The sequence below is a fragment of the Diuraphis noxia genome, unplaced genomic scaffold (assembly GCF_037042655.1).
Source record: "Diuraphis noxia isolate RWA-SAM2 unplaced genomic scaffold, SU_Dnox_SAM2 contig0002, whole genome shotgun sequence".
NCBI classification, from domain to species: domain Eukaryota; kingdom Metazoa; phylum Arthropoda; class Insecta; order Hemiptera; family Aphididae; genus Diuraphis; species Diuraphis noxia.
Window position 1 is genome coordinate 71,779,298 of NW_028301712.1, and position 23,347 is coordinate 71,802,644.

The 23,347-nt window shown below is 29.8% G+C and overlaps 1 protein-coding gene across 2 annotated transcripts in view; it reads left to right on the top strand.

Annotated features, from left to right (window-relative positions):
* LOC107161897 (insulin-like peptide receptor) overlaps positions 1 to 23,347 on the top strand; it is a 56,270-nt gene that overhangs the window by 24,156 nt on the left and 8,767 nt on the right. For both annotated transcript variants that reach the window (XM_015508495.2, XM_015508494.2), the window contains exon 2: positions 20,367 to 21,731. In XM_015508495.2, the coding sequence (XP_015363981.2) occupies positions 21,296 to 21,731 (436 nt within the window). In that variant the 5' untranslated portion in view covers positions 20,367 to 21,295. The remainder of the gene's footprint in view (positions 1 to 20,366; positions 21,732 to 23,347) is intronic.

Here is a 23,347-nt window from a genome sequence, read left to right on the forward strand (position 1 = left end):
ACTTGTATATTACAGGCTAATAGTTTGATACCGTTACCGTACCATGTTTTATGTATAATAAACACATTTATACATATTTTAGACGAGAAACTTGAGATTTAGAAACTTTCACTGATTAGCAAGTATACAGGGTGTTTATTTTAACTTAAATGGATTAATCTCTACAATGTTAAGTTATAATTATCATAGGTACCTATGAATTTTTTTGATTTTTTTGACACGCAAAAGGTACCTTTTAACTATTTTTTTCGTAAAAATAACTTTGATTTTAAAATCCTGCCATTATTATTTTGAAGTTTGAACCAATTGTCTGTTTGGTATGTATTTTTTTTACGAATTATAAAGATTTTCCTCGATTAGGTTGGTATATAAATTATATTGACGATTGAGTACATTGACTACGGAATACTGATAAATAACAAAAGTATCACCTTGTATACCAATTATATTATAATAATATGATGAACGTGTTTTTGTTTTGTTAAAAATTGCTATGTTATCATCGAGTATTAAAATATCGGCAAATAATTGAGTTTGCGATATTTGTTTTTTTGTTTTAAATATATAGATAGATAGAAGGCTATAACTTACTAAGGAATTGTTTTTTTTTTTTAAATTATCGAATAGATAACACCTATATTCGTGTTGAATGTTATTAACGAATAACGAATTAAAAAGTGCACCTGTTGAATTTAAAACGTATGTCAATATTCTCAATATTACTTATAATGCGATAACCCGAACATAAATTAAGCGTGGGTTTGCGTATCATTAGCGTTTTCTAAATGTAATCAATAATACCGTTACACGTGCTCTTACTTAAAATAAATACTTTAAAACAATTAGACTTAGTGCAGGATTAGTTTTATTAAACGTGTGTCAATACACAACTTAATTCAATTTAATTGCACCATATTATATACTTATTGTTTTTAATTGATATTTATGATTTATTGAAGTGTTTTTTTTTGTTTTGTAAATTGTTTAAAATGGTTTTTATGAATGTTTTACCGCTATACCGGTATAAAATACAGGCGAGTATTGCGGGTAACACAATTTTTTTTTTGGTTCCCTCATCTAATCGAAATAACATCCTATCAGAGATTAATATTATTAATATATTAATATCTTATATGCTGAATTTATGTTATTTTCTCAACAAATAATAATAATTATAGAATATTTTAATACTTTAATGATTTAATTTATAATATCTTAAAAATTGTACTCTAGCTTATTCTGTAAACCTCAATTTATACTGAGTAATGTGTTAATAGTTTAATAGTTTTATTATACATACAGAAACATAAATTACTATATAGTAATTATTTTATTAATGCTGCAATTTATAAGTATTTTTAAATCATAATATTTTATACACCCGCATTACTAGTTTAAAAATTAAAATCGTAATGTACAAAATATACAAATAACGTCCTCACCCTTGAGTGTCATAACGTGTAAATTCACTCTAACTGTAAATTTGTAAGGTAAACTATTAAAATTACAACTCAAAATTACAGAAAAAAAAAAAAACTTTATTTTACTAGTTAAAATAGGTATATTATTTGTATACCGAAAAGCTCTTAGCACCTTTTACCGTTTAACGGAAAACTGGTACGGTCTTTATAAACTCGGAATACTGGTACGATCCAAAATAATCAAGGTTTCCCAAAATTTTATGGAAGAATAAAATAATAAAATATGAAGATTATTTTTAATTATATTTTATCGATGATCGATGAGAAACCATGAGTGACTGAGAGTGAAAATAACTACTATTTTAACCCGTTTTGAATCAAGTGTAACAATTCCTTAACGCCTAAAAGTTAAAAAAAAATACCTTACAAGACAAACTACACAGTAATGAATGTGAGATCTATTTTAATTATGAAATTAAAACAGGACAATTTTTAAATAATATAGCAAAGTGTGTGAAATATTTTCTAAAAATATAATATATATAATATATTATAATTCTAAAAATATTAAAATAATATTTTATTGCCGTCTGGGATAGTTATTATTGATAATAAATTGTTTATTTTTATATATTTTAAATATCTGCTACTATTTGTACTTAATTGTGTTTCTTATTCATTTTGATTGCTAACATTATATTTTTGTTTATAACATATTTTTCAAATTTAACTTGTTGACGATGGTGATTTGTCAAAACTATATAAACATTGTAAATATTTTAGGACCCCTGAAAATTAAATTTTGATGAGCACAGTATTTCGCATTTTTTAAATTTTTTTGTCATAGATTCCATGGACCGTACCAATATTCCGAAATCCCTTTTACCACCAGGCTTAAGAGGACGTTATACTCTTAGTAGTATGGTTAAGAGGACGTGATATCCGCAAGTGTTTTTTCCATTAGTGCGTAATATGGCAAATTTTACGCTCAGTAGAGTACGTGTAACTATATTAATTTAAAATTTAGAGTAAATTAAACTCTCATATCTAGGGTTTCTCATAGGCTGTTAATTATATTTTAATTTTAAACCAAGTTATGAGTATTTTAAGATATACAAACAATTTACAATTTTAAAGTACTCATAACTCGCTTTAAAATTAAAATATAATAAAAAGCCAATGAGAAGCCCTTGATAATAATCTTGCCTTTAATTTTTATGAGAGGTCAACTCTAAATGTTAAGGTAACAGAGTTAAACGTGATCTGCCGAGCGTAAAATTTGATATGTTACGCACTTGTAAGACAGAGACAACACATGCGGGTATCATGTCCTCCTAGCTTATTATTTTGAGATACCTAAATTGGACGAGAATAGTAACTGATGTAGTGATGTGATTTGGGAAATTATTAAAATATAATTCTATTAATGTTCCTAAGGCTTATAGTTTTGATCAAATTTATTTTTAATCATACCTACCTACAACAATTTCTGATAATTACAATTATTTAATACAATCAATAATTATAAATAGGTACAATTAATATTTTCTCATATTTATAAATTTATCATCAAAGGCAACATTTCTCCGTTGTTTATTTCTGTAATATTACCTCATTTTATAGTTATTAATTATTATCTCCAGAATTATCTTTATTGCTAAATTATAATATTGTTCTGATATATTATGATACATTTTGAGGTATCGTAGTTTTTACGAGTATCGACTATCCACGATTATAAAGAGATAATAATAATTTATAATATTATAATATTATAATCATTAATCGTACGAGTAGCAAATAATAATAAAAAAAACAACTTATAATGTTGATCATATTATTGTATTTTAATGGGTAATATTATTAGTAACATTTATTTTACACACGATCGCTTCTACCCTCTAATTCAAAATATCCCAAGAACCATAATCTATTATAATACGCCTCCGGTAGATAGATGGTAAAATTTATTTTTTTTGCGAGACCAAGCTAATAGACGAAAGTTTAACCATGAAGTTTATACCGAATACTTTAGATTATAAGATCCAACTTGTATTAAATTGTAGGTACACACTGCAGCAGAACAGCGCTACAGAACCATTCTCGGTCACTAAATTTTAGTGGTCTGGAAAACTATACGTTGGTCTCGAAATAGATTATTTCAACATGACACTCAAAATTATAGGAAATTGTTATGTAACCACATTCTGAAATGATAAAACATATTTTTATCGTTTTAAATAACTAATTTACCTGATATTTTATTGTTTGTACTAGAAATGTCACATTAAATTTCTGGGGAAAAGGTATAAAAGGAGTTTCTCCTCCTCGGGCTACATCGTTATTGTTTTCGGTAAAAAATCAAATGACAAAATGTATTTGTTCAGTTAATTTATATTTTCATTACGATACGTAGGATTAGTGGGTAATTGGAAGGTTGTGTTTACCTACTATAGCTGTCATATAATTTGTATTTGTATATATTTTTGTTTGAACTTCAGATATTCCAATTGATGCCATCAAATCCACCAAAACAAACATTATCCTTTTCTCTCGTAAAATTTAATTTTATGGCTTTTTTACCATAGAAACGAGAAAAAAACGCAATTGGGTTTTCAAATATTATTTTTATTTTTAAATCATGAATATATGTATAACAATTTAAAATTATAGCAGCTGACAATTGCTTCTCAGACCAAATATATCCAATAACCCGCTGCTAAAAAACACATGGAATTAGTATTTTTAACGGTATTTTTAACCATAGTATAGCATGTAAATTTTAAACAGTGTAAAAATGTTGTTCCAAACAGGATCTGGTTTATTTTGTATAGCATTTTGTTTTATGCTCAATAATATTTCAAGCTTATTGGATTATTTTGATATTCGTTCTCGCTGTATAATATTGCCAAACATTTAATATTTGATTTGATAAAATTAACAAATAATATAATAACTAACACTGTGAATTATGATTAAATATTTTATTTTTTGTGAAGGGAGCATTATTTTATAATATATCATGTACATTGATCAATATTGTATAAGTACTTAATAAACTAGTAATTAACACCAATAAAAAATAATTAAACTATTTTCATATAATGATTTATTAATGAATAATAATACAATATCAGGGACGGTTATCAGTGCGTTAAAATCTTACCTATTAACATTATGAAATTCTTCCAAATCCAAGTTTATAAATTGTAGTGCGTGAGTTTATGTTCTTGAACCATATATAGTGACCAAGGTGCAAAAAAAAAAAACCAGGAATCGAAAATGTTTTGCGAATTTAGCTTTTTTGTTGCCGAGAACAATTTCGGGTTATTTGTTTTTGACGTTCTCGGCAATAAGAACCATGTCTCTTGCACTCACCATTAACGTATCGGTATAATGAGGCTATAAGGTGTGTTAAGGTTTCTTCTATAACGTGTTTCTCTATAGAGACTTTGGCGATGTAGTTTTGTGCAAACCATGAATAAGATGAAAACATAATTTAATGTGATTTATACGTGATTATGAAAACGATAATTTTTTAGTACTTATTCGAAATGTTCAGTTTCAACTGTACTTTTGATTTCAAAATAATTTCTGTGATAGATTTTACATATGTTTTTGATATTACGAAAAAATTCCGGCGGACGTCCCTTCTAACGACTTTTAACGTTTTTTTCAATTGTTAAATGTTTTTAATTTTTGTTTAAGTATAATAATATGTTCAAAATTTTTACTCGAAAGTTATAAGTATTAGTGCTATTTAATTAAAATGGTATTCATGTTCACATTGCATCAGCCATCGTTTGACTCTGCTTTAAATTATTAAAATTTAACATTATTCTTAGAATGGTAGATTTTATGTTTTTTTTTTTTTTTTGTAATATTGTACGTTTTAAGAGAAAACGTATAGGCTATGATAACATTTTTGTTATCTTACATAGCATATTTTCGATTACTACGACGCACGTAGAAAATACATAAATGTAGGAATTCGCACAAATACATACTGATAACACTATCTCGATGGCGAGCACTTATATAAATTATTTTTTATTCACATAATTGTATGATATACCTATGGGCTATGAGCTGATTGTGTTGTTTATAGATTATAATTTGATTATTTTCTAAGTACACGATTAATTAATTTAACTATTGACATGTGCACACACACATAAGTACACATATGTTGTATGTTATGTTATATTGCAAAAAATGTAAGTTCAAAATATTAATTTTTGCTATAGTACATATTTCAATAATGTTTATGGTTGGTTCCATTCACTAGTCACTACATTTACGCAATGTGTGTTTTGTTGGAAATAATTGTCAATATTTATTCAAATAACAATATTAAACAATTTAAAACATCGATATTTTGTTGAGTTATAATATAATTCTAAATATTGTGTTTTTACACGCATAACCTCAATGATGAGCCGCATCCGTTGTTTGTTGGTGCTCTAACGGCTCCCGTCCACAAAGGCTATAATATGTATGTGTAAACTCCCAAACGGCTACGGTATTTGACAACAAAATACAATCCTTATATAGTTTGGTATGTATGAAGTGAAAAGGAATTTGTGATGTCAAAAACGTAAGCCATTTGGGAATTGACATATTTGTACAATGTGTAAGCCATTTGAAAATTTACCTTTTTGTAAAACGAAAGACCTCTGGGAAAAGCAAGAGCCAAATGGGCTAGGTATATTCGTAAATATAATATTTTTTATTATTTAACTATCATTTAGTTATAAAGGTTACATAATTTAATTATTTATAGTATCCATTTTATTTGGCATATCATTTTTATTTTCCAAATTAATGTTGTATATTTTAATACAAAGTTTTAATAATAATAAAACAAAAAAATTACAAATCCGTCACAATCGTCATTAAAAGTAAAAAATATTGATATCTTAAAAAACAAAACACCGCATTATTGAATAATTGGAACTTTGTTTTGTAAAAAGAATTCATTATAGGTATAAAACCAAAATTATAATTTAATATTATGTTCAGACAATTATTTATTGTTGGTCCTATACTTATTAAATATTTTCATTAAAGTTAGTTTTTATTACAAAAATATATTTTTTTGTTATTTGTTCTCTGTTGAATGACTACAATGATTCTCAATACATTCGACAAAATAATATGTTTTGTTTTGTTTAAAAAACGAATCAATTTTGTTTTATCTTTCGAGACAATTTCCCATAACATATTATAGTACCTAGTTAATTATGTTTATTCTTTATGTATATTTTACAATCGTTTTTTCAGCTATCGCATTGGCCAAAATCTGTATTGCAACTTTGTGCTAAGGGTGCTTATTTAAATGCCAGCACGGCAGCACCCCGGACCTTGTGATTTTTATAAATAATTATTTCAAATCTTGGACACGTACCACTATATTATGAGTCAATATAGACTATCGGACTTATCAATTATCCACATAAAAAGAGAAACGGGTAGCTGTCAGCTATAGGTGGGACAGGTGGGTTATACTTATTCTTTTGTAATGAAATTATTAAAAATATATTATGTCCACTGTAATTATATATTTCTAGTTTAATTACAGTTAAACTTCCATATAGGACTTCCAATGTTAACAAAATATTCTGTTAAATCAAATATTTTTAATAACCAAAAGTGAAAAGGTTCCAAAAGTATGTCAATACAAGTGTGATAAAAATCATATTCTAAATCTATTTGTTTATAGCAATGGCATTTTCGATTACATAATCAAATTATTAACATAGTATAATTGTGTATAACAGTCTATAGAAATAAATAATTTTAAGAAATAAGCCACGTCCATTTATTTACTTGATTTAATGTAATACATGAGCTATAATGTACCAAGTTAAAATGTTTTCTTTTTTAAATCTGATTTTAACTAACACGGAATAATGATATATAAATAATGCATCATATGTAAAGATATTTATTTTGTAAAAAGCGTTTTTTCTTTTCATGGCTGATCTCAAAATTAGTAGTTGTACTCTAGCTTCTAGAGACTGATCCGGCACTGTAGGAATTATATATTAAAATGTTTTTATTTTAGTTTTAGTTTTAGTATTACAAACTTAAATTTAAAAAAAAAAAAATCGTAGGCCTTGATAAGTAAAAGGAGTTTAAAAATTTAAATTAAACCTATAGGTACGCGTATTGACATGTATTGATTTATCATCCATATAAACTTATCAGTCTTATATTGAATAATCTTTATCATTATGTGCCAAAAATTAACTTAAAAATAAAATGCAAGCAAATGTTTGAATCTTATAATTAAAACTGATACCTGAATTTGGAGAGGGTGTAGAGTTGCTACAGCAGCGTTGGGTTTTCACCCTAATCCGAGTAAGTGTTTACAGGGGTTAAGTTTCCCGCTGAGTATATATAATACGAGAAATGGTATGGTGTTAAGTGTTAACTTATTATATCATAGAACAGCTGCTCTGCTGAGCTGCTCTCCGCAACTTGACATTGTGGCATCACCTTGTACGCGAATTTGGTTCCTATATGGAACTATAAATAAAATTGATTTGGGTAAGAACTACTTGCGAGGAACGTCGTGTCGAGCTTTTAGGATTTTCGCTCAAGTATGAAAATGTTTATTTACATTCATAAAAAAAAAGAAAAAAAAAACGTTTTAATATTAAAGTTATAATATTTATAAAATTAATTTGTATGATGTATAAAAATAATAATTTTAGTAGGTAATACTGAAATGTCTAAAGTACATCAACAACTTTTCTTTTTTATCTTTAAAACGAGCAATCGTTATTTTATGTTTGGAATATTTTGAATATCTTATTTTGTTAACATTTAAATTTCAAATACTTATAAAAGAAAATTTTGGCTTTGTATTTTCAATATGTTCTGTAAGTAAAATTAAAATAATAACAATGTACAATTGCCAGTTTATAAATGGCGTGAAATATTTTGAATATTACATAATGTCTAGAAAATTGATAATTTTATTATTTAGTGAATTAGTTTAGTCATGGAATGACCATGAATGATATTTATTTTTGAATTGCAAAAAGCTAAAAATCTATTTTGTCTAAAACTAACTTGGTATAAATTTTCTCGTTTCATTTTTTCCGCATGTTTTGAAAATTACTGAAATCCTTGAAAGTATCTACTAGAACTAGATCCTATATTTGCTATCGGAAACTAGTCTGAAAGTTAAATACTTATGAATTTTGTCTGTCCCTGATGATGACATTATAGATACTTAACAAACCATACTACCGTTTATTTTTTCTCTGTTTATTAATAATTATGTCAGTACGCCATATTAGTTCATTATCCCCACGGTGTTATTGACGATATTAAGGGTTTCAAAAGCATTGATGATTGCTACCAACTTCAAATAGATCTCGACTCCCTTATCATCTAGACTAAATATTAAATGTTTTATTTAGGTTTCAATATTCCATACTTGTTTATCCGTGGTGTTTCTAAAGCGTCTAACATCTATCAGCAATCTCTATTCATTAATTAGTATGGTTCTTACTTTCGTCGATAGTGTCCGTAATTTTAGGTTCATTTTTATCCCTTCTCTTTCTAAAATCCACATCAGCACTATTTCCTGTGAAGCGTTCAACATTATGCTAGTGTTTCTAAAAAGGGTTGCTGTTGAATTTTAGCTTGCTCGTCATTAAAATCTTTGGACTTATTGCTTTCATTAGGATAATTATAGGGTGCGGATCGGTTGTATAGAATTTATATGCAGCCGCGGTCGACAGCAAATCGAATGCATCCAGCTTAAATTTTCGCTTTTGAGGGTTTCAATTACACCTAACCTTCCTCATGATTGACTCCCCGGGCACTAAATCACCCCTACTCCCCAAATTGTCGTATATTTAGTGACTCATTCATTCTATATAATATTATACTCCTTGGAGTCAAAATTGGATCCCTCTTCTTGAATTCCGTATGCGTTTAATCTATCTCGTTTTGTTATTCCCTCTTGCTGCGTTACAAACTACCTACTTTGCTAACTATGTACTTACCAGTTAATTAAATGTATGGGTCGTACCAATGGATGACTACCTCTATTTTTAACTGATCTACTATTTGTCGACATACTGTTTGTTTTCGTGTTTCTATTTAAACTCTATATGCTATAGTTGTATTTTTCTATATTATGTTACCTTAAGGCACAACCCTGTTTTATATTTTAATTAGATACAATCTAATAAAACATTTATAAAACATTCATCGCAACGTTCAGAATCTAAAATTACAAAATGGCCGAGTGTATAATGCAATAATAATAATAATATTATGATATATTACTATGATATAGAGTATAGACGATAATAATAATAATAATAATTAATTGCGTTATCTATATAATTCGAATGTTGACTCACTTTGGGTTGTATATTGTAACAGAGTATAGACTATAAAGACGTCACGTATTACATTTAAAATAGAGTAAACAAGTTGTGTTTGTTCAAGTCTTTGTGCTATCAACTATAAAAGAAATAAAACATTTGCTCCATAAAAAATATACAGGGTAAAGCTTATAATAGTAAACGTAGTCGTTAATTGTAAGTTAAAGCTACGACATGGCGTTGGGTGGGGTTCGCCCTTATTGATTAATTGAATTATTTATAATTTTTAACAAACGCTTGGAATTTAAACATTGGTTATAATGTTCTATAGAAGTACCTATCTACGCTAATAAAATAGTATACGTACATGTTCATTATTTTTATACACGGTAGAGATGGTACGATATCCGTCCGTTTTTAAATGTATAGGTACTGTTAAGAAAATCGTGAACTTATTTTATCATGATAATTTGTTGTTGTGAAATGGGAATTTTAGAAATAACCGATGCCCCGCGGTGGTGTAAATAACGAGGTAGATTTAACGCACGTGCCACATCAGTGCACCACAAATTGGATAAGCTCTGAAAGTTTAAACACGGGTTTTAGAATCAATCCTATATTATTCTGTTTACGAAGTAGATCTGTTTACGTGTAGATCGCTATATTTACGATGTGTGGATGAATTTCCGATACTAATATGTTCCAGTTGTTTGGTGGGGTGCGGAGAGGAGAGAGGCGGTTATTGTATATTATATTTTATTGAACATGCGAGTTTCGTTCCGGTGTCCGACGTCGCCACTGTAGCTTTGAGAACAATTATTTGAGACAGAAATAATCTATTAAAACGATATGATTTTGTAAATTTAATTTTCACAATACTATACAATAATACGCTGTTGAGATTATTAATATGGATATTGGATGTGTTTGGGACTCGCGGGTGTATCGGATGAGCTGTGTCAGTTAATCGTTTTATTGTTTTATGGTCAACTTTGGTACGATCCGATATTGTTATTATTGTACTGATTACGTTAACCATGACGTGAAAGTACTCCAGTGTTATATCAATTGACTCGACGTATCGACGATATAGTGTCACCTTCACTATGCTGTTTTGATAAATTAATTTTGTTCCTGTACTTGATACTGTTATGTTTTTGTTTAGTATGAGTACATTCTGACCATTTGTTTGGTCCAATTATTCCTATAAAATAAATGACAATCCTCAAAGCCTAAGTTAAAAAAGTATAAGTTTTGAGTTTTAAAAAAAGCTTGTTTAAAATAATGTTATTGTGTAGCGAGTCGTGCAATAATAATATATAGTTATATAGTATACTGATATGAAACTGATTTTCCTCAATTTTCTGAATACTTACGAAGCGGCGGTGTTTTTGTTGACCGGCTGAACGAGCTTTTGTCTTAATCTTTTTTGAATTTTCGTCAAGAATTTCACAACCGATGCGACGGGCTGAACCTAATCTGCTTTGCAGAATTACGTGCTCTAGCCTCTAAGCCTTCGGGATTTTAGACGTCTATCCGAAGGTAGCTTAAAGATTTTGGATTTACGCGTGTACTATGCGTATTGCGTAATACTATATACGCTTTTCTTTTTGGCTTACGTTTGCTAAACGACTAGGGGAAAACTTCGCGAAAATCGTTAAAAATTGCGTACGGTAGCACTGTGACCCGTGATGCAGTTGATTTTCTGTGTTGGGCCTCCAACTTGAGTTTTTTGTGTACCAGAAAGAGATATTTGATTCGAAGTAGTTTAAAGTCATCGTTACATTCACGATAACGCGATCATCGTTATATGTCGTAGTATTGTTATTATTATTATTGTTGTTGTTGTTATTGTTGCTGCTGTTCATTGTCGGCTAGAAACAGTTCCGAAAAATGTAAAAACGCCGCAAGCTATTGTTATTGATTATTATATAAAAGGTCGCAAAGGCGCAGCGCAACAGCTAATATGTTCTTCTTACGCGTTTACACTAACAAATTATATTGTAAACATACTGTCAAAAGGTTATAGTGAAAATGACAGCTCTTCGCTATTCAACGAGGGTATGGGTAGTTAAAATTAAGTTACTCGTGACGAATGCATCACCCTTGATTATATAAATATTAATATAAATATTATTATATATATTATAAATGATTATTAATGATGACGTTATAATCATTGTTGTCTATAGTCTATTGGCATATAGCACGGGGGGTTTTCTTTATAAATGCAAACAAAAGCATTCAAGAAAGCTACTAATTAATTTTTAATAGTTAATATTTTAATAACGAAATCTGAATATTAAGTTCTGATAAGGAAACGTTGTCTTTAAGTATTTATAATGTCTATAAAACCTCATAATTTCATTATGATGCGTAAACATATAGCTTAAAAACTGGTTTTTAGTTTTAAAACTTTAAGGTGTACAACACCAGCTTATTATTCATAAATGGTTTTGTATGTCAATGAGTTAGATCTGGGAAAATCTGTTCAATCGATAACGAACGATTGCAGTAGGTACAACACCATTTGTATTTTATATTATTATTCAATGCAGTTTATTCGCGAATCTTATAAACTTCTTTTTTATGTAAAAAAACGAAAAAATAATTTAGATTGTGAATTCCCTCTCCATCTTTTTGGCTTCATCATTGTTACTCATCGATTTCTGGGAAAACATATTATTTTCTTTAGTAGCTATAGTATAAGTACTACGCACAAATAATTCTGTTGAGGTGACAAAATTACTTTATGGCTTTATTCTTATTTATAAAATATATTCGTAATTTAACAACTTGTACATTTATCGGCCCTTTTAAAAAGAAAGCAAGTTTGAATAACTGAGTAGTTTTTCGTATGAATTCATTATATCTTTCAGTTTATGCCAAATAATGTATAACTAACATAATGTTATATCTGTATACATAATATTACATAAAGAAATTTAAAATTGTATTTTTTATCAGATGAATTCGGAATAAGGCACACAATAGAGATTTCGATTCAAAAACAATAAGTGTTCTATAGGCAATAAAAAAATAATAAACCATACTATATTATGTATTTTTCGTCGATGAAAATAATTATTATGTAAGTAATTACTAATTTATAGGATACATAATAAATATGAGCATTTTATATTTGTAATCTTATAAATGCACGAATTATGAATAATTTTATGTCTTTGAAACCGTCGATTCTTTAAATGGAAATGTAGAAATTATACACTCGACTGCAGGAATGGAAATGTAGACACTACTCTCATCGCGAAGGCATCAATGTAAACATAGCTGGTATATATTTACGTTGATATACCGGGTGATGCATTTAATGTAAGACACTCAATATTTCAAATATCATTAACGTTTTAGAAAAACTATTTTTTTAATATAATTGTATATAGTCAAAGTCGTTGAAAAACAACATTCCATTAAAAAAAATCTTTTTACCTTTTTTTAACGACAGCATGCATTTTTAATGCTGTATTTCAAAGCATAATATTTTTTAAAGCACTTTGACAAGTAGTCTATATGAGTTATAAGTATTTTAAAGTCATGATGTGTGGAGTGGAATGGTATGCAGTGCAAAATACTGGTTCAACACTCTCCCGCTCATCTAAACTTATAATATTTGTAACCATAAATTACAATAAACTACTTGTTTAGTTAGTTGTTTGAAACTTGATATAACTAATCGAAATACTTCGGATAATATTCTGCTTATGAATATTAGATTAAAAATGTATGTTGTCATTTAAAAAAGTAGAAAACTTTAAAGATAATAAACAGTAAAACTATATCATTTTTTTCTCTAAAAAATGTCATTTAAGGTTAGCTGTGACGATTTAAAATTATATTCTAAAAAAATCTTGGTGTTTTATGTTAAACAGATTACCCTATATATAATAATATTTGAATTATTCAATATCATGTTTGCCACAAAATAAATGTTTAATCGCTATATATACATATGACACGGCCTAATATTATTGTATCATTTATCCGCGTTGTAGAAGTAACCGGATGTTGCTACAATATTACTATGTTGTTGTCAAATCGAGTTGTTGTGACGGCGTTTTTCAAATCTTAGCGAGCATTTCAATATTCACATGATTATTGTGAATTAATCGTATATTATTATTATGCTGATATGGCGGCTATGGTATGCATATATATAACTACACATACAATACGACACAGCACAACTAAAATTATTGTCATGGCCGATTGTGTTTTTGAATGGATCAGCATTTTACAATGGTCTAGCGTTTTATGTAATTGACGGCAGTGACATTGTCAAGCACTTTAGACATGTCCCATGTCTGTCTTTACTTGTCGGCCACTACGAAATATATTATAAAATTATTATGTATTTTTACTATTATGTAGTTAAACTATTAGGTATGCAGTTATAGATTTTTTAAAAATCGTTTATTTTTTTCCTTACATAGTGATTTTATATAGATTCTTAAGTGTTTCGGAAGACAATAATGTAATATATTATAGTGAGAGGTATAGTGGATCAATATTTTTGAGAGGCACTCATCCTTACTAGATTCATATACAACGAAATTTTTGGAAAAATACTTATGCTCGGGCAGAGGCCCATTTAAAGATATTTCGGGACCTGGAGCAAAATCATGCGAGTGGTATTTTTTTTGATTACATTTTTTTTTTTTTTTGAGGATATTAAATCTAAGTACATGCTTTTCATCTAAATGTGCTGATAGCTCTTTAAGTCTATAAACTATTATAGTTTTCAATGTTTTCATACTTACCTAAGTTGTCGTCTTTTTAACTTATTAGTATGGCAACTATTTAATTTATGTATAGGTACTTTGTAATTTTATGTAAATTTCTGTTTAAATATTTTTGAATGTTTCTATGAATATAAAAATATTTGGGTAGCTATGGTTAACATTTGCGTAAAAAATTGGCATGGAATGATTATCTAGCATTTGTCGATTTTGTCCATTCGGAAGAAGCTTCTGCACAGACTTTAGGTGGAAAAATTGCTCGTTTGTCAATATATGTATTTTTTAAATAATTATAAAATTTATCCTGGTGATCATCGTTTGGTTTAGTGTTGTAAAAGTCAATATTAAAACAGTTTTTCAACATATATGCTTTAAAATATCTATCCAAAACAGTGATACGAGTATAGCCATTTCTGATTCGTCATTTTAAAAATCCATTGCGAGCCCAAGTCTTTGAATTGCGTGTGCCACAACGTCTGTGATGGAAAATATGACAACCATTTATTCCGTGCCATTGTAACTACAAACGTTTCTTAATCGTTTTTAAAAATATTTTACATTTTATTTGGTTTGAATTCATAACCAACTTTATTGCATAGTTCATTAATTGTTTGAAAACATTGTTTATAAATTGATTCCTTCATATTTTTCAATAAATAATATATTGGAGGAACATCATTACCGTTTCAATAACTATAGAAAGTTATGAATAGGTAAAAAAAATGCATAGAAATCAAATGCTTCATCAAGATAAACAATTTCGGCGGGAAGAAAGCTTTTAAATTCGACGTACATGAAAAAATTATGAAATTGTTTGTTAATACAAAATGTTCAACATATATTGTTTTTATATTAAGTTATGTATGTTATTATTATTATTATTATATGCGTTTCTTTTAACATATTTTAAATGAGTAATTTTTAATTTACTAGTTGATTGATTATTTAAACATTGAATTAAAACTAGACTTAGCTTATCGTTAGGATTATCTGTTGCTTTTAATTTTACTGATGCAGACATTTTTTGACGCTGAATCATTTGTTCATGCATTTAAATGCATTTTCTTGTTCATTGTATAACAAAAGATAAACATTTTAAGGGACTTCATGAGAAGGACATACAATATAAATTGTGTAAGCCTACATTAATAACAGGAGCAATTCCTACCCTTTTCCGAATTATCAAAATATTTGAGTTATAAAACTACGAAAAGAAAGGAACCTAAACTGAGGATTGCTTAAAAAAAAAACCTTAAGTAAAGCAGGTAACTGAGTTACATATAATTATATTTGAAAATATGTACAATGTACACTGTATGTACTCTGTGTCGCAGTCGATAATTTTTTTTTCATAATTAATATTTTTTGAATAGGATATCTTCATATTAATTATTATGTTCCATATGAACCATATATTTTATTGAATACTTTATCAATTATTGAAAAATATAAAAATTTCTTCTTTGGAAATCTTGAATTTAAAGAAGGATGCAAATATCCAAAGAAGTGACTAAATTATACATCATAATATGATTGATTATATTATTTTATTATAACAAAAATGCAAAAATGTATATTATAATTACAGTCTCCAAATATAATTTATGTTATTTCCCAACTCGATAAAAAAAAAATACAATTTTAATTCATATAGTTTAAAACTTTTTAAGGTATTTCGTATTTAACAGTATGAAAAAATAGGCCATCATATAGGACGGAAAACGCGCTCTAGTGTCCATAGAACTGAGGTAGTAATAATTTCAATCTAGAGTGTGTACGCATAAGGATCCAGAGTGACGACATCTTATCAATACACCTTGTATTTGAGGTAAAAAAAAAATGTATCTGTTAAATTATTAATAAAATCATAATAGGCATGTACACAATACACTGTAGGTATATACTATATTATGATAAAAATTCAATAAATTTGCTTATTACAATTTAGGAAATTAGAAAGAACGCAGTCACTCTTATTAAAATCACTCTAATTAGTCTAATTAAAATATTATCGACATACTATTTATTACAATTAATAAAAGTATAGATAAACCCTTTTAATCTGGGTTAGGTTAATATATTTTCCATAATAACTTTTAATTTATCGACTTAAATGTATAATTTGTTAACTATTAACTTCTAACTTATCGATGCTCTTAACTTAACCTAACTTGAGTTATTTTTTTTTATTAGCTTTGGGAATCAACAATCAATATATTATGTATAATACAGCGTAGCAAAATTTTGTTTATAGGAACTTGAAAATGTAATACGGAAGCAAAATGTTTTTAGAGGAATTTTCAAATTAAAAGGGAGTTTACATTTTTCAGCATGGGACCTTTAGATTCCTAGTTGGAAAAATGTATCAAACGCTTTATCTGAACACAACAGAATATCAACTTAACAGAATATGTATTACCTAGCTACAACTATTATGAATCATAATAATATACTTATTACTCGATGATAAGATAATAATCGAAAACATCAATCATATAAGTAATAAAAGTGTTTGAACGTGTTTTGTAATTTATTTTAACCTTAAATTGTGGAAATATTGTGTGTTATTGCGATTAAGTTAATGTCTTGAACTTAAAAATAGTATCGCCATTGGAGTTTACATTTATTTTACAGGTCAAAAGTTTAGTGTACTGATAGAATTTACATATTTTTCACGAGTATAACAAAGTTATGTCGTACCGGTGGCATTTACATAAAAAATATACAATCGCAATGGAATTTACAATTGCCCACACAGTTGGTCCCCACATTAGTTGTAATTATTGGCATCTAAGTGCACTCTATATAGGTGTTTTTCAAAATCGCAAAATTTGACTTAAATTATCGTAAATACATGATTGAACAATATCGAGGAGGGACCGAGTAACAGCAACCGCGTTATATGCATTGTAGATTGTAGGTACCTACAATTTATTGCTGATGTTGATTTTATATTATTTACTGTATGTGCTTTTTTTCTGTTATCCCTTTTTCGTGGAATTTCATCGCAGCAGTACTTGGGCTGACAAACTGCATAATAACATAATATATTGTGTGAATTGCATTTTACGAGTACTGCGAACAAACACGGTGTCAATCGATTAATAATTGCGCAGTTTGTGATAATATTATACCTACTTATTACTTACTATTGTTTTCCCGAGATGCTTTTGTCAGACGTTATCGCTACCATCGTAAAAAATAATACAATATTCTGTGGTCAGACGTATATGTATTTATAGTAGTGTCTTGCGCACGCACGCACATTCTCTCATTTACAAATTTTTCTGGTGTATAATTTATCGTATGATATTATATCCCATAAGTTTTCGATCGTTTCTAATCATTTTTATTGAAAAATTATGTAAATCTGTGACGTCCCGGAGGCCACCGAAACGGCGTGTGTGTCGTACGTGATGTCGTATACGTCAATTGTTTCCGTAGGGCGTAGAGCGAATATTATAATAATATTATAATATAATACGTAAACTACGACGGCGACGTCCAAATATAAAGTCGATTTCTTTTCTATAGTATTTGTTTATAAAATCTTCTACGAATTACTTGAAAATTACCGCAAATTTAAACCATAATATTACAATTGAGAACTTTCCTAGGTTTGCTAATAAAATAACCAATAGTTTAGGTTCCAGCGGAGCGATGAAAGTATTGATTTTATAACGATGTGTGTAATTTTCTTTTTTTGTATCTGTTAGCATATTTTTGAGCTGTAAAAATGTTTAGATTTTCAACTTCAACATTTTTACTCGTAGGAAAATTACTAGAATTGATATTTTGAGGGGAGGGGATCAAAAGTAAAAAAAGCCTTGTTTCTAAATTAATAATTAATAAGAATTTGGTATTTTGGAAAAACCAAGTTTTTGAAAAAATCAATTTTTATTTCATTGTAACTTAAAAAACGAATAACGTACATAGGTACTTGAAATTTTTATTTTACACCAAATGTTATCATAAATATGATTTTCGGCTGGAAATAGTTTCAGTTTCTGACCGATTTCTCGCAAGGTTTTCGTTGGATTGGTTACTTATTAATAAAAACTTATTTAAACTTATTCTTAAAGATTTTCCTTGTAGAGGAAAAATATTTATTAGCGTGATATGATTTTTCTATAGATGTTGATATCAACATTCGAATGGTCAAAGATATTGATAATTTACTATTAGGTTCCTCGTAAGTCATAAGTTATTATGAAAGATACAAAACATGATTTTGTTCATAAACTTTTGATGTTAAAATGTCTTCAATAAGTCAAAATCACGATGATTTGCAAATCGTTTTGTAGGTTACAAATTATAAGATATTCAGTTTGTAAATCGCTAAGGTTTGAAAATGTAATATAAAGTTCCTCCTAACTCATAAGTAGTCTATTCTGAACCCAAAATATCTATTATTGCTAATATTTTTTTATTATATTGGAATTTGAAATTCAAATTGAACCAAATTAGATGTTTAAGCGTAGAATAACAATTTTAGTTATTTTGTTGTAAAAATATTATTTTTTATTATTTATTTGTGGTAACTTTTTTCGTATATATTACTTTATTGTTATTTTAATTTTATATTTTATATTCAATGACATTTACAAAAAACAATGTTTTCAGAAAAGGCAAAACGCTTTATGTTATTATAATAAACTATAGTAAAATAAATTACTTTAAAAGCAATATCAAAAAACATAATATTATCTTGACATATAGGTCTTCGCTCAGAATCGTTTTTTGTCCTCGATGATTTGTAATTTAAGTCAAATTCAATACTTTCATTGCAGCGAATAACCTACACTCGACACCTATACTGCACAACAGAGCGATTATCTACTTTCCCGTTTTTTAATTTCATATTTCGAAACTGAACGTTTTTGGTAATTGATGTATGATACATTGATACCTACCAAACTCTGGTATTAAATATTATGTGGATTATCACAAGCAAATTCCAAATAATAGGTTACATATTAGAATATTATATATGAGGGCTCTGCAGTACAATAATCTGTTTGATATTTTTCAGTGGCTTTAGTTAACTCCGAGGTTAACTCGTAGTCTCTCCTACAATAAAAAGTTATGAATACTATATAGTTTCTTTTGTTTTGTGCAATATTTATTGAACATGGATAATAGGCTATAATCTTTTATGGCGAATATTGGCAGGCACGCAGCCAGGATTATTTAAAGGAGGATGTTTTAATTTTATTTTTAAATACAACTTGGGGTGGAGGAGGCGTTTCAAGGCTAATACTTACTATGCGCCTGAACTTCGGTATACAATGTGATAGTATCCAACAGTATAATACGAATAATTAGAATTTCGCTGCCGAAATATTAGAAACGCGTAAAATCGAAGATACAATATTATCTGCATATGCAGATTAATAGGTATCTGTTAATACATTACCTAGTTTAGGGTTCACTAAAATAATGCATGACGGAATATTGTCATTATATTACAGTCGCCGCAAGAGCAACGATAGTCTCGACGTAATTTTGGTGTTTTCGGGGACCTGCTGGAAATCAACCCCTCCCGCATCAATACGTAATAAGTCTACCCTGCGCGCGCGCATACACGCACCCTTTGAGTACTCGCACACGTGTCCGTTTCTGTTTCGCGTACATCATCGTTACGTGGTGTTATTAAATTAACTAATTTTACTGCGGATCATCCACTTTTCAGAATATATATTATAATATTATCGATATTTTGCCGCTGATATCCTGGAAACGACATAACAACACATAACGTTTTTCATAATAATAACGGTTAATAAAACTGTAATGTTGTTATTAACGAATGTAATTTATTTATTTATTATCAACAGGACGAGGAAAATGCAGTCGTCGACTCTGGCGCAACCATCGTCTCATCCGCCGTCATCATCATCGGACAACTATGCTGCTGCACGACGATCAATTCGGTCCGAGTGATAGGCACTGGCCAGTGTTTTTAGCCTGCGACAAAAACAAACAGTCGCTGGGAAGCCTATATTTTTAAATAATATCGCGAGAGTCATCTCGTTTCATTTTTGTTTTTGACGGGACACGCGGTTTCCGACTACCTTATCACCCCACACGAACCGTAACCCGACCGGCCCACCCTACTCCGTCGTCAATCGCTTCGGTGTTTTATTTTTCGGGTGCGCCGCGCACCGGCGCTGGAGAATCGCGTGCGGGCGCTACGATTCCCCTGTGACGCGTCGCTCAACAAGATGTACGCCGCCGCCTACGTCGCCGCAGTCAAAACGGCCGTCGCCGCCACCGCCACCGCCGCCGCCGCCGCTGTCGTCACAACAAACGTCGTCATTGCCACTGCCGGCACCGCCGCCACAGCAGTAACAATCGCCGCAGTCGAGTGTCGTCGGAGGAGTTCAGCGTCACGCGTTCTCCTCGGTTCGCGATGAACGGCGGCGCAGTCGCTGCGTGCGTGCCATGTGACGCGTGATCCGGCCGCGCGGTAGTTCGCCAGAATATAACAATACAATACTGTGCTATTAATTCGGTATACACGCGACCGGTTGAAATTATTTATTCGGACAGTGAGAGCTACTTGTACGACAATAATAACATTATTCCTACCTGACCTAAGGGTAGGCTTATTTTATATTATTGTTTTATTTACTACCGTTATCGCGTTCCGACCGAAAACTAAGGTCCTGGACGTGTCTTGAACGGACGACGTGGTGCAGCTCACCGCTCTTATATTCAGTGTTGTCGACGGACAGATGAAGTACAAACGACCTTTGCTCAAAAAATGCCGTCCATGAACGGGTGGTGGATCGCTTTCGTATGGCTGTGGTCGCTGTCCGTCACGACCGCGGCCGTCGAGGAGAAGATTTGTGGCAACATCGACGTGCGCAACAACGGCGAACACTTTTCCTTGTTGCACAACTGCACCATCGTTAATGGTTACGTTCAGATCGTGCTGCTAGACGCCACCAAACCGTCCGACTTCGACATCAGTTTCCCGCTGTTGCGCGAGATCACTCAGTACCTGGTCGTGTACCGTGTGGCCGGCCTGTACAACCTGGGAAAGCTGTTCCCGAATCTAATGCTGATCCGAGGCTCTCACAGTCCTCATTTCCCGGGACTGGCGCTCATGATCCATGACAACATCGACCTGAGAGAGATCGGACTGTACAGCTTGACCAACATCACGCGGGGTTCCGTGATCATTTCGAAAAATCCCAGTGAGTCGCCGTTCCCATTTTATAATTAAATAAATAAATTACGTTAAACTGCACAATTGTAGGTGTCCACATAATATTATATACTAAAGGGTTACACGGTACCATCTATCGGTATCCCAGTATTATGGTTTTCTGGTTTGTATTGATATTAGGGTAGGTATACCATGTTCTATACCAAGGGTGGGCCACACCAAGGTTCGTGAGCCGCATCCGGCTCTTGAGTCAGTCTCATGCGCCTCTTGACACAGACCTTAAAGTAAAATTAATATAATATAAAAAGCACTTCTCAAACTAAAAGTCTCATTCCTTGATATGAATCTAAATAGTTATAGTTTGTGTAGTGAAAAATTAATGTTCCTTAATTTTTTATATAATAAAAAATCTACATTAATTTTATAAACATATATCTTAACAACGTTGTTCGCTTCGAATTAGCTTCATAATTTGAGACTCCCGAAATTAAAAGTTTAGTGGCCATCCCTGTTCTGCTGATATCGATTCTATCGATTTTAATATTGTCAATGCGCCAACCATAAATAATAATAGGTTAATAGGTATATAATATACAGTAGTATAGTCACGCGTGGCACATTGGAACTATAAGATGATCCGTATTTATGTTTGTATCCAAAATCTTTTTCGATTCACTTTTCTAATACCTATTATTATAGTGATCATTGATTTAGTGACATAACTGACTGTAGTATACATAATAAAGTCTCTTTTCTAAGACTCGCAGAGGATGCCTACTATATTTCAGAACTCTCCTTCGAACGCAACCTAACTAGTTATGTGTCTATTATGATTTAATAGCATAACGAGAGCACTGGAGCAGCACTTAAGTAGGTCGTTGGTCGCAGCAGATTCCCTACTTGTATCCACTTCGAATTAGGGTAAGACCGAGAACCCTCGTGATGACTGAATATCACGCGGTACTTTTATCCTGATTCGCCGGTTATAGAAATTAAAACTAATTGTCCCCTGACACTATATAATCCAATTTCATAACGAATTATTATTGATCAGTGATAATTATAGGTAATTATAATGAATATAACAATGATAGAGCTCAATTTATTTAAAAAAATCATCGCATTCGTTGATAAAACAATAACCTATATATTACTTGCAGGACGCAGCTATGCCATTGACAGTATTATAATCAATATACCTATAGTCCTATTATACTGGTAATTAAAACGCTGGAAATAATAAATAATATATTTAAAAACAGATTAGTTTTTGAAACATTGACTGTGAATTTCGAAAATAATATAGCATTATTTATGGCTTCAAATCTACCTATTATATTATATATATATATATATATATATATATTAATCATTAATACAAAACATCTGCACATTTTATACTGACATTAATTCTTATGTTAATGAAGCAATGAATCGTCTTACATTACATTTCACATATCGTATCTTATCAGCCTCTCCAAACGGGCAATTTATCTCAGTATTTCCATCATTGTTACTGGATAGATAACATGAAAAGAAGACTATTTTATTTATCACCTAAATTTATTTATATACCTACAAAACTTAAACCAGTTTTTTAATAATTCAATTTCAATCCAACGGTATTTATATTTTGACAATTTG